General features: G+C 36.5%; 1 protein-coding gene across 1 annotated transcript in view; it reads left to right on the top strand.

The window, feature by feature from the left end:
- Nucleotides 1-10929: 10929 nt before the first annotated feature.
- The window catches only part of KLHL6 (kelch like family member 6), a 41299-nt gene continuing 37875 nt past the window's right edge, over nucleotides 10930-14353 (top strand). The window contains exon 1 of the mRNA XM_075201704.1: nucleotides 10930-11263. Within this exon, the coding sequence (XP_075057805.1) occupies nucleotides 11004-11263 (260 nt within the window). The 5' untranslated portion in view covers nucleotides 10930-11003. The remainder of the gene's footprint in view (nucleotides 11264-14353) is intronic.

The following is a 14353-nucleotide window of genomic DNA, read 5'->3' as shown; positions in this document are numbered from 1 at the left end:
TTCAAGGCCTCATCTACTTGGGGTGCAGTATATTGATCAGCTACCGTTCTTTTGTTCAGAATTCTGTAATCTATGCACATTCTGATGTAACCATTTTTCTTTCTGGCACTTACAAGAGGGCAGCTATAAGGACTTCCAGATTCTATGATATTATTGTTCAGCATACTTTACGAATGTTCTCTGACCTCTCGGAAGAGTCTATCTTCATTCAATTTAATTTTATGCTCCATACCTTGGACACATGCTAAATCTCATTCTTCCATAGAAAATGCGGTTGATCGCTTTATCATTTCATTGCAAAACCAATCTTTGTTCTCTGTGGGAGCACCACTCTCTCAAAACATACTGGTTGTAAAGTGTTCTTCAGAAGTTTGGATTCCTTTTCCTTTCCTTCATATGCAGCCAGACATGAAGGGTGAATAGTCAGCATATTATGTTAAGCCTGTCCTCCAATTTCTCAGCACCATTTGGCTAGGGTGCTAAAAAGTTTTCTTTTGTTCCAAATATGACTGTGATATCTCTGGAGTCGTCTTCAGTTTCAGGGCATACTACAACCATAATCTTAAGGTGTTTTTTTTATCAAGCCCTGCTATTCATTCGTGCTCCAGAGTAATACTTACATAACCTAAATAGGGGTAGCTATGATCGCTAAGACCCCAGATAGTTAATCCAGAGAGTGATTGAATTGTCACCTTAGGGAGTTTTTCTCAAAACCATTTTTCTAATATTATAGATACTTTTGATCCTGTATCTAAAAGGGCCATACAAGATTTCTCATTAAGAAATGCAGGCATATAGGATGTTGGGTCCATTAGACTTTGAGGCAATTTGGTTGAATCATAACTATAATTTCCCTCATTGTTAGTTTCAATATTCTTTAGGGGGCCAGGTTGGGGGATCCCTGGTCCATCTCACGTTGCTTTGTTCTGATGGAAAGTGATGAACGCCGAGGCATATTGTTTTCTCATGAGAGACAATGTCTTGGCAGGTGTCTAGGTTTTCCACATTTGAAACACTTCCACTTCTTAAAATCCCAATGCCATTCTTTTCTTCTTCAACTTGATTCGGAGTGACTGTAGATGACAAAACCTCCCTGTCTTGGGTCGCTTGCAAAGCCAGTAATTTCTCAATCTGTTCACTCTGTTTCTGTTTAAGTAATTCTTACTCTTGGGGTGTAAGGAATGTCTCTGATAACTGCATCTCCGACCAATAGAGGTCTCTGTATTTTTAAAACTTGCCCTTTAATTTGCCCTTTCCAAGATGTTCAGTATTGCAGTATGCCTTTTTGCGAATGACACAAAGATATGCAACAGGATAGACACACCATGAGGGGTAAAACAAATGATCAATGATCTAGGTAGACTAGAGGAATGGTCAACAGAGTGGCAACTACAGTTTAATGCCAAAAAATGCAAAATCATGCACTTGGATCTCAAAGTCTCAAAAGCTAAATACAGTATTAATGGCACTATAATGGAAACTATTGAGGAGAAAAGGAATCTAGGAGTCACTATTTCAGGTGGCTATTTCAATGTAACAAAGCAATGTGGAAGACAAGTCAGATGCTTGGTTGCATAGCACTTATGCTCAGCACTTTAGCGCTGTTATCGTCTGTTTCTATGTTTCTTTTTGAGGATTAGCAATTTACCCCTTTTCCCACAGCTGCTTTGTGCATTTTGAGTTTAGCGCAGCCCAGCACAGGATCTTTCTCTTTTTTGTTGCATAGGGAGATGAATCAGTTGCAGAAAGAAATAAATAATAATGCAACTGTATAGGTCATTGGTGCGGCCTCATCTAGGATACTGTGTTCAATTCTGGAGGCCATATCTCCAGAAGGATATAAATACATTAGAGACTGTTCAAAGAAGGGCAACTAAAATGGTGCATGAGCCATTTGTGTACCTACCCGGCAATCATCTGACTACCCACTTATGTACCAACCTGTCAAAATCTGACTACTCGCTTGTATATCTGCTAATGTTGGTCTGTTGGTCCTCAGAAAATAGTTGGAATTATGTCTCTATCTATTGGAGTCTGGCTTTCTAGTAACACTGTGTCAATCATATCTTACTCCTCCTCTCTTCTATATAATACTTTAGATTGATGCATCACTGGTAACGTTCTCAGGACTTATTTCACTTCTTTACACACCACCTTGGACAACTCTCCAATTAACTCTAAACCATTTTCAGACTTTCTTTGGAGTTTTTCACACCATAAAAGACCCTCTTCCTTTGTCCAAGATACCATTATGCCCTGTCTGGTAAAAAGTAGACACTATAAGTTTATTTATGTGATCTGAGCGTTGCCTCCAAATGAAACACCTGTTTGGCTTGACACTAATAATGAGCTATGGAAACAAAGGTGTTTCTTAATTGAATGGAACGATACACAAGTTGATTGGAATTGGTGCCTCCATCTGGATTTTCAGTCTTTACAGGTAAGGGTTCTAGAGCTGAAACAGAGGTTGACCCAGGAAACCTCCACCCAACCTTAAGCTTTATCATGCTTACCCATTATACAATATCCTAAAACACTTAGGATAACCTTTAGGCAAGTATGGTAAGTATTTGTTACTGGGATGGGTAGGCTGATTCAGGCCCAGAATATAACTATAGGATTTTGTAAATTAAATAAATAGCAAAACATGGTAAGGAACATAATGCAACAACACAATGTGGGTCACATAGGTATATGTCTATTTGTTACAGTAAAGAAGACTGCTAACTTACATAGAGCTTTGTGAATATGTGACAAGAAAATTACACTCAGTACTTGAACTTTGAACAATATCTATTTCTTACCCTTTTTTGAAAGGTAATAGACAATGTTAGGAAAAACAACAAAAATAGTTACATGTAACTGCATAAACCAACACCATTGGCAATCTTCTGATCCCTGTATCTTCTATAATTCTACAAAATGTTGGAAATAGTGTATATTTCTAGCACAACCATATTTCACTTCACCTTTTAACTATATTGTGTGACCATTCCTGCACTGACCCTTAATCTTTCACTCCATAAATGTATAAATTCATAAGAGAACATATGCCCTGTGTATATCACACAAGTGGGGTGGCTGGTTGATTGTTGGTGCACATGGAGATATTCATCATTCAATCTATATCTCACCGTAAGTAGTATCTCTGTGAACCGCAGTAAATAGAAAAAAGTATTTTTTTTAGATTTTTGTAATTAACTGCACCAATAAATATATTATAAGGAGTCTTTATCGCTAGAATAGTCACTGACTCGATTGACTTCTATCCCTTTATTTTATCATCTGTATGCACCAGATTAGTATCATCTCCTCTTCCACTGTATTAAGTTGACTTTTGCCTTAGATAACCAAACAAATAAATTGTCAGTCTGAAATGCTGAGATACTTTAAAACGTTGATACACCTGGCTATTGTGCTGTTATTATTTATTCACTAATGCAATCTTATCAAGACATTCGGTAATGGGAAAATTGTCCATAATAACAAGGTAAAGCTGGATCCAGATGATATGCCATTCCTTTATGGCTTTATTTTTAATGAAGAAATTTCCTTTGTCAACTTAATGCAAGTCTTTATAGTCTGACTATTGAAGATAATTAATCAGCACAAGTATCTTCTTGTGACACTACAATTTGATATGATTAATAACTTTATGTCTGAATAGAAATATTTATATCAGTATATAGACTAACATATTTTTTTACCGGCTGTTAAATTTATTGCAGAATGTAGTATATTTTAGCATACTAATAAATTCCTATCTCCACTCGATTAGAATTACAATACAGTATCATACATTCATATGTTCATTGTCCTATGGGTTTCAACAACTTACATTTTCCTTGTGCTTACTATACTTTCAGTAATGAGTATTACACTTATCTGTGTTTCATATCTGTAAGTTAACATGATATTTTTGCCATTCAGTTACTCTGTCAATACCACAGATAGATGTCGTCTATGGAGAGCTAGCTGGGATATTGGCAGAATGATCTCTTGTATAGTCTCTCATGCAGATCCTTAGCCCCAATGAAAACTACCACTATTTTACAAATATCTAGGTCTCCATAGGTCTCCAGACAGCCACCTAGATAACTTACTCCTGTCTCTCCTCTTCCCTACTGACTCCCCCCAATGGTCATGTAACAACTGCCCACTACATTGTGAGCTCCTTCTAGAAGTGCTGTTGTGCACACCTGTCCCTATTCTCATGCACATATATCCTAGCTCACAATCTCTGTGCATCTAGCTCCATCAAAGGTAAGGACAACTGCTTTAATTATATGGCAGTGTCAGGTGCAACATGTAGATTATATAGTATCACAGCCTAGATATCATGGGATCACTTCTTCTCACATATAACCACTATTATTCTGCAACACAACTTTTACAGTGTTCAATCTGAATACTATTTACAGCACTGTGGTACAGCAATGGGTACCAAGTTACCATTACGTTTTGCCAATTTATACCTGGTGTACTGGAAAGCCAGTGATGTTTGGGCTTATTGCCCCTTTGACACAAACTTGGCTATAAGTATATAATTATTACATAGTACTTATGACACATTTGAAAAATTCCCTTGGATTTGTCATCACATATGAAGTACTGGGCAAAACTACACATTTATAAATTAAATCATCATCAACATGTATTTCTATAGCGCCAGCAAATTCCGTAGCGCTTTACAATTGGGACCAAACATTAATAAAACAATACTGGGTAATACATACAGACAGAGAGGTAAGAGAACCCTGCTGGCAAGCTTACAATCTATAGTTAAGACTAAGTGGTATAATTACTAAACTGCGTGTTTGAAAAAGTGGAGATGTTGCCTAGAGCAACCAATCAGATTCTAGCTGTCATTTATTTAGTACATTCTACAAAATGACAGCTAGAATCTGATTGGTTTCTATAGACAACATCTCCACTTTTTCAATTCTGCAGTTTAGTATATATACCCCTGTCATTTTGCTTGGTGCAAAAATATACAATTTTCCTAATTGGGCAGGAGAAAGTGTTCCTCCTTTGTGGATTTTGATATTCAGGCAGAAATTATGCTAGGTAAACTTAAGGTAACTAGGTAGGCTACCTAGGTTATCTACTTTTAGATGCTCGTATGATAGCAAATAGACTGGATAGAACAACATCATTAAATAAAAAAGGGCAGATGTTTTGGATGTCTCACAACAGCCTCTTTTTATCACCAAATTTAAAAATAAATCCAACTAAATCAAATATTTTAAAAAATATTGCAATGTATTGTTTTGTAAGAAATTAAAAAAACACAAATATTTTGAAGAACCTCTTGGCAATGAGAAATGTGATTTTGCTGAGCGGACGGCATTATGTTACCTATCAGCCTATTTGTCCTTGTACAGCTTAAAGACAGCTTAGATACAGCTAGTTTGTAGAAGTTATTCATTATTATCTTGTTGTTTACGAGGAGCTGCGTCCATGACCTTGGATATGGCAGACAGGAGATAACCACCAGCCCCCTTGAGAGAATACCTGTGAGAATGTAGCAAGGTCTGTGTAACGAAATCATACACAATGAGTGGTTAAGACGAAGATAAGACAGTTAGGGGCGTAGTTTGTTGAAGTACATGATTTTGTGTAACCAGACTGCTATAAGTATGTGAATTTATAAACAATAATGTAGAGCTAATTCAGTGGTCAGGGAACAGTGGTAAATTACCCCAAATGGGGTAAAAATGAAATTCCTAGGGGTAATGCTGCAGATTCACATGCTGTCATTTGGATTGTAGACCCCTTTAAAAATTGATATTGCTGTTGTACCAAAAGAGCCTCAAGGGTTGGCAGAGGCACTTCTTGAGCTTCGATGCAATATTGAAGCACGTATTGCATTTGAAAACAAAGCAGATCTGTCATATTTTTGGATGTCAACAGCTGCAAAGGTATTCAAAATTACACATGAGGAGGCAGTCAAAAAGTTGCTGCCTTTTGCAACAATCTACCTTTGTGAAAAAGGATTTTCCCTTCTAACGAACATAAAAGCAAAGCAGGAAAATCGATTGGATGCTGAAGACTGTATCCAAATTGCTCTGAAACCAAACTGCTCCAATATTGATGCTCTCGTATCAACAATGAAGCAACATCATTTCTCCAAAACCTGACGTTTTGAAGTTGAAGCTTTCAAAGAAATTTTGAAGAGATTAAAAAAAAAATTGAATTCCAATAATTAATAATATATGATTTAAGTATCTAAATATATTTGGTGGTAAAAGGTAAAAAAGTTCCCTGACCCCTGAGCTAATTGCACACACAGAACTTGCAGTGTCTTTTATTCTCTCTGGCTGATGAGCTCATAAACTGGTAAACTGATGCTTACAGGTGATCTGACTGATTAGATCCAACAGCAATGAGTAATTGGAGGTTACTTAAGTATATTCTTACAAAATTCCATAGCTGAATGCTTAAAGGGTTGATTTAGCTGTGGACATAAAGTGTGTCCAACGCCAAATAAATAGCAACAAATTTGTCTATATATTGTATGTATGTATCTACCCAAAGCCTTAAGTGAAGATTTCTGGAATACCATAGGAATATCCTATTTACATAGTGTGTCTAGACATATACAAAGCAGACATTTAAAATTATTCTAGTTCTCTTCATGTTATTAAAACTGAGCATTTTTCTCAGAAAGTTAATGTTCACTCATGTTTCAAAATTTGTGCCTAAGAGATTCATATTTGATCTTCAGGTTGCAGACTAGGCCACCTGAGGGTTTAAATTAATTATATACTCTCCTCTATCAATTTATTTCTTTAGAATTCATCACATTTTCTATTATTTTTATTACTATTATTTTATATATAGGGCCTACATTGTTATGTTATATTTACATACATTATACTTTAAGTAACTACTTGGTTATATGACTCACTCCTCTTGTTTCAACAGTGCCCCTTTCCAATTACAATCTAATTCTCTCATGAGTAGGGCCCTGTCTACACTTTGTTTTCATTTATGTTGTCTACCTTGTATATCCCTGTTTCATGTATATTCTGTTTTCCCCACGGTCTGGTGCTGTGGAGCAATGAGACACCTTATAAATCAACAATGATAATAATAGTAAGTAAAGTTCAGATTTAGCAATAACAACATTCTTCTTGGGGAGACCTGGGTTACACTAGCCTATTCTATTTGCAATTTCAACTTAGCAGAACTTGATAATGTTGAGGTGAAGGATGGCGATCGGGCCAGTGAAGAAAAGTAACTAATAAGTAAGGGCCTGATTCATTAAGGATCTTAAGAAACTTCTTATTTGTCTCCTGGACAAAACCATGTTACAATGCAAGGGGTGCAAATTAGAATTCTGTTTTGCACATAAGTTAAATACTGACTGTTTTTTCATGTAGCACACAAATATCAACTTTAAATGTCAGTGTACAAATAAGCTATTAAGTATTTGTGTGCTGCATGAAAAAACAGTCAGTGTTTAACTTATGTGCAAAACAGAATACTAATTTGCACCCCTTGCATTGTAACATGGTTTTGTCTAGGAGACTTAAATAAGAAGTTCCTTAAGTTAAGATCCTTAATGAATCAGGCCCTAAATAACTAAAAGTAACTAATGATGCTGCCATTTCTCAGGTTTTGAACTTGCTGCAATAATGTAACAGAGAGGTACCTGCGTTGCTATGACAATGGATAGAAGATGCTCTACAGTGTCAGACTCAAAAATGTCAGAAGTACAACTTTTGTTTGCCTTTAGACTCTCCTTAGTAATAAAGGTTCAATTGGTTCTTTAAACTCAGTGTTCTCACTCTCATTCTTGGATGTGCCTATTTGTTAAGTGACAGACCTATGCTTAGAGATAGATGTTAATGCATGAGAGGTTTCAGAAAATACACAATCTTGTTGCGCTCTCGCTTAGGCAATAGGAATACAATTATGAGTAGTAGAAGGACCAGTGGACATGGTCGGAGAATTTCCTTGCTGGTAGCATATTTTCTTAAAATTTAACTAAAACAGTAATGTTTATTCAAATTATACTTTTTTTTTACATGCCACCACAACAGGTGGATGCACAATAAAGAAGGGAAAGGAGGGACTACAAAATCATTAGCTCCCAATTTAATTAATTAATTAATTAATTAGTTAATTAAGTGTGGAGAAGTCCAATGGTTCTAATGGGCAAGTATGGTTAGACATACTAGCTAAAAATTCCAGGAAACCTGGCAGAGGACACACAGTTATTGGCTTATACAAGACAGGATGTGATTTGCGAAACCCAGCTCTTTGCTTATACAGTAGCACAAGTCCTACACATACACAAGACATGTATACACATTTCTCACATTTAGGGGATTTGGAAAACCATGTCTAATGATATGGAAGAATTAGCTTTTTGAAACCCTTGAAGTCAAGAGTAAGAAGATGGAATACCCAGCTTTTTGCTTATTTGGTAGGAGAAGGACAGACACAGAACGCAATTTTTAAATTTAGGAGATTTCAAAAGATGTGTCTAAAGCAACAGTGGAATTAGCATTTTGAAATTGAGGAGGAAACTGGATTGAGGAGGAAGTTGCAACACCCAGCTGTTTATACAGCTCTAGGGCCAATACATACACATAGTATATTGTAGTGAGAATGTTAATTTGCAATAATCAACTCACATTAATTGATTAATATCTCTTTGCTATTTAGTAATAATACATTGCTGTTTTTTAGCTTTCTCTCTCTCTTCCTTTCTCACTTGCCTTCAAGCACTCATATAATAATCACATTAATTTAATTGATTAATATAGTTTTTTATCCATTAAAGGTAATATATTTTTTATAAATGTATTATTATAATAGTGTTATATTTTTCACATGCTCAGTCCCATCTCTTACATTATTAATCACGTCAATAGTTCAGTAACATTTTGCTGGCTAATAATTTGACAATTCATTTTTAATTCATTTTTTTCCTTACGGTTGTGCTCTACTCCCTATGCTTCCAAGTTCTCCCACCCACTCCTGAAGGCAAAACGATGGCTGTAAAGAGGGAGTAGTATATTTAAATAGGCAGAGTCTAAAGTTTACAATGTTATGATATCACATGAAAATTACTTTCGCGGCTCAGCTCGGATATATAAATATTGGATGTGTAGAATTAACCTGAATGCAAACTGCTCATCTAATGCTTTAAACAATATAAGTGCAGAATACCCAGAAATAAAAACTGATATTCTGTACTTATGTATCATAATCACTTTTCAATTCACATATGAGTATCACATTGCCTGTCATTGAGGGGAGGGAGAACTATATGCATGGCCATAGTAAACATGGCTAAGATCAAATGTAGTACCTGCCCTAGTAGGGGGGGGAGTCACCACTCTCTAAAAAGGCTGGCTGCTTTGGTCCGAAGCCAGAAGGCTGGTGGTGCTTGATGTCCGAGGTGCCTGTGCCCCCAGCGGTACAGGTTTGGGGGGAAGGGGTGACCTGAAAATGCACAGGTGGTGGGATCAGAAACCCCCACCTATGATAAAGTAATTATCACAATAAATGAATATTGTCCATTCCAGCTGGTAGCTGTTGTAGCAAAAACATGTTTACTTGTTACATATAACCTGGTCTTTCATGATTTATAGGAGAGAGAGAATGTGTTGAAGGGATGCAAGACAATTTATAAACTTTTAACAATAGTGGGTGTGTTTACAAAATGATGTCATCACAGCGGTCACATGAGCAGTTACGAAGCAGCTGAAGAATCACCAACACGGATCTACATTCTAGTAAATATCCATCAGCCATTTTAAAGGTTAAATAGTCCATATAAATAAATTCACTATTCATAGATAAACAATATATAAATTGACAATCATATTTATATAATAATATTAGAGAAATCAGGTTGCACTCTACGAATAGTATTATTATTATATATCCGACTAGCACAGAGTAAGGTACTAGCACAATGCACTCGCTAAACCTGCATCACTATTAATTTCTTGGTCCTGGCCTATTGGCTAGACCAGAATTTTTTTGTAACCGCAGCGGCCATTAGGCTGAATCCTATGGACACTTTTTTATTTTCTAGTTATTGACCCTCACACTTTTTGCAGTTTATCCACATTTTTTATTTGTGTGTTTTTGTCCTCACGTATTAACGGATTAGGTATAGATCCTTACGGGCGACCCTCTCCCCAAGTTTTCGTAGGCTCCCTCCTTCTGGGGGAAGCTGAAGAGTCTGTTCCCCTGTGGAAAACTTCGGCCTACCTAGTGGAGAAAGGGGGCCTGCCCGGGCCTTGCGATGGAGGTGGTCCTGAAGACCCTTGTCTCCTAAGTGGCCATTTGGGGAGGGACTGAGCTCATTCCCTTTAGGGAAAGGTCCAAAGTCCCAACCTCCTAGCACAGTCTTTGCACTGCACTGGGTGATTTAGAGCACACAACTTGAAGAGAGGAAAAAACAGTTGTGAGAGGACAATTTTTTATTTCACTGTCCCAATACTTATGGATTTGGCTGTGTATTTGTATATACACATTTATTTTTGTAATGCCAAAATTGAACATAGTACTTTAAAAAAGATGTAACAATACTAAAAAGTGGACATAATGGACTCACACAAAATCAAATGAATAGAGTAAGTACCAAACATTCATGATACATTAAAATAAATCCCTTAACCTAAAGAGTTTATGTAATGTACAAAGTGAATTGAAACTGCTTGTCAATCAAAAACTGCTTACCTATATTCCACTTGTGCACAAACCATCTTTATACAGTAGATGTGTTTATGAAGGGTGAGGAAGCCATTAATTCCGCCTCTATGTGTTGTGGTATATTTTGTAAAACTGCATTTACCCAGTGAAATTTATCCTTTTCGGCTATCGACTGAGAAAGTATAAGGTTTCCTGTTTTGCGTGTGACAGTGGTAGATAACTTCAGAGTCTTGGACAGGAAATCCGCTTTACTTGTTAAGTGTGAAGTAACTGCATTTCCAGATCAGAGCTAGACAACACCGCACTACCTACAGGTCACAACGATGGGAGAATCTGTGGAAAAGAGCTCAGAGAGCGTCATCATTTTGCTTAACAGCGAGTGTCCCAAAGAACTGGGGGAGCTCATTGAGAAATCCAATGGAGATATACGAAAATTTGATGACACTGGATTTACTTTCGCTCTTCAGAATGGGCTAGAAAACTTGAGGCTGGAGAAGTCATTGACAGATGTAGCTCTGTGTGTTGGCAGTAGTGTGTTTTTGTGTCACCGTGTCGTACTGGCTGCTGCCAGCAATTACTTTAGGTAAGAAAATATTTGAGCCAGGACATGAATGTAAGTTTTCATGAGGAGAGACTGCAAGAATATGTAGTGACTAAATGTCTACCCCTCTACAGCAATGTTTGAACATGTATATATTGATGTATGATCCATACTGAGATTTGGTATACCAGCAAAATAGGGATATAGCAGCAAATAATTTTACTTTCATCTAATTGATTTATGGATATTTTATTTCAGATTCAAACAAAAAGTTGTTTTAAATAAAGTATACTGTGAACTTATTGTAGTTTGGTTCACACATTAATGAAATCGGGCCTGATTCATTAAGGATCTTAACTTAAGAAACTTCTTATTTCAGTCTCCTGGACAAAACCATATGACAATGCAAGGGGTGCAAATTAGTATTCTGTTTTGCACGTAAGTTAAATACTGACTGTTTTTTCATGTAGCACACAAATACTTGATAGCTTATTTGTACACTAAATTTAAAGTTGATATTTGTGTGCTACATGAAAAAACAGTCAGTATTTAACTTATGTGCAAAACAGAATACTAATTTGCACCCCTTGCATTGTAACATGGTTTTGTCCAGAAGACTGAAATAAGTTTCTTAAGTTAAGATCCTTAAAGAATCAGGCCCCATGGTCATTATTCCACATATTCTGGATTTTTTCAAATATCTCTAAAGAAAACTAGCGAAAATAATATCTATGCCCTTCATTCATCTCTAATGAATAAAAGCATAAATAATAAGTATACAATTCAAATTCATACATTAGTAAGTATGTTGCAAAAGGATAAATGCACAATGTTGTCTGTGTTCACTTTTTTTGGGTCTTTCAAAATGTTTTTTGAGCAAATCCTACTGTATCCAATAACTTGGCCCTGTTTTATACTCCTATTCACTGTAATGAGTGATCTATCTCCATTTTCTTCCAGCTAATGCTTTAAGGCCAAAAAATACTTACATTCTGATCCGGACTTTAATGCAAATTAACATATTGGGGTCTATTTACAATACTGCGATCAGCCATAAACCCAGAGAAAACACCGCTTTTCTCTGAAGAATGCCCATCGCACAATTTGTGAAGGGGTTAACGCAGGAGAAATCAGTGCCTTAACCTACTGTTCGTGGGTTACTGCAGTCCCCATAGAAGTCTATGGGGACTGCGATGTTAGTAATTCACTAAGCATCTCAGGCTGGCGTTAGCTTACCTGTGCCGATGGGAATCACTGAAGCCGGAATGGCTTTGCCTGATTCCCGCCGGGTCAAATCCTATGTGCATGTGGGAACAGATTCTGAATGTGCTGTCGGCATTAGGCTGCCGGTGGTGACCTAAAGCACTTTGTGTAGGAGGGGGCTCTTCGCTGTGGCTCCCTGACTATCCTCGGCATAGTAAATAGCAGCAGTACTGCATTATGTATCACTCAGATAATGAGAGGTACCACTGCACAATAGTAAATAGACTCCTATGTATTGGTAGGCAGGGTTATCTAATATACCAAGGTCATGATACAGGGCAAGGTACAATTCTGACATTAATTAATGTTTGAATATTGTGTGACTTTACAACATGGATAGTGAGGCACCAGGTACTGAGAAGTGAGATGAGCAACTATACCACCAAAGACACGGAGAGATGTAACAGTGGAAAGGTGTGTAGCTTAGGAAAAGTTTAATTAGTATTTTTCATAATATAATATTGGCACTTTTTTCTTTATAGTCATTAAATATGTTTTCATTTATTGTAGGAATCAAACATACTCTGGTCCGTATATAGTCCCCATAAATAGACATAAAACCTTCTTGTTATTTTGATAGTAGTGACCCTGCTAAAAATGAAATGTAACATTTTCTCCCACCTGTCATCTGAGCTCTTAATTGTTATTTGTTTCTATTTCTTATCTGTGGGTTTCTATTCTAGCCGTTATTGTAAACAGTCAAGATTTATACAAAGATCTTAGGTATTTCCCCTCCTTAGTACAAGTACTATTAAGTACCTTTTGGCAGAAATCCAATCAGAAAAGTGTCCTGTCTGCTGCTGCCAATCGTTTTATGTGGAAAAAAGGAAAAATGTGAATCCCCAGCTCATTTGCCACTTTTATTGTGTATAATGTTGGATGATTCACAATCAGAGTGGAGCAGAGAGGTCATATTGTGCCTTGTTTACAGTTAAGAGCAAAGCAAACTTGTTGCACTTTGGTAGCACATTGTTGCACTTCGGGGGGGGGGGGGGGTTTAAAAATGTGAAGACAGATTTAGTTCTGTCCTAGATCAGCTCTAAATTCAAGTGGAACCATAAAGCTGCACATTAGCTGTGTGCTACATGCAAAAGTAGACAGTTTTACCATCACGCAAAAAAAAAATAATAATAAAATAAACACATTTCCAACATGGTTTGTCCAGGAGCAAATTTTCTCCTTTTTTTCTTTGCTCTAAACCATAAATGAGGTCCACTGTGTGTAATTAGCCCGGCTACCATGTCTTGTTGCGTTGTGCTGTGTTGAGATAACATGTTGATGACCACTGACAAAACTGAACTGCTGACCTATTAGTGACTGCTTATCCTTATCTAGCATCATAACCATCAAGTTTTCACAGAAGACAATTAGTTTCTGGGTGCTGATAAATGTATTAGGAAAGAATGTTTTTAAAAAGTATAGCAATTTTCAATCAAATGTTCAGCAGACATATCTAGCTCAATAAAAACACAAGTAGTTTACTAAGCTTCAGCAACTAATGTGGTCAATAATGGAAACTGCTTGTTTTTTTCCCATAAATTAGAAATGGTTCACATGGCTTTGTCCAAAATATGGAGAAACAACTCTTTAGTTTTGTACAAAAAAACAAAACCAGCTTAAATTAAGTGTCTGCTTAGTGATGCACAAAATAAGGCCTTTTTGTGACAATAAAAATGATTTATGTAAATGTTTTCCTACCCTTCAAGAACTATATTTGACCACTAAACCTAAAGTACATACAATACATATATAAAAGAGCTAAAAGTAACAGTCGCAAATTTATATGTAAAATGTTCAGGAACTTATCAGACCTGAAAATACATTTGAGATACAATTGTGATTGTGGAGGAAATTGTTCTATGTACAGCA

This window comes from Mixophyes fleayi, chromosome 3, assembly GCF_038048845.1.
Source record: "Mixophyes fleayi isolate aMixFle1 chromosome 3, aMixFle1.hap1, whole genome shotgun sequence".
NCBI classification, from domain to species: domain Eukaryota; kingdom Metazoa; phylum Chordata; class Amphibia; order Anura; family Limnodynastidae; genus Mixophyes; species Mixophyes fleayi.
This window is presented reverse-complemented; position numbering and strand designations above follow the sequence as displayed.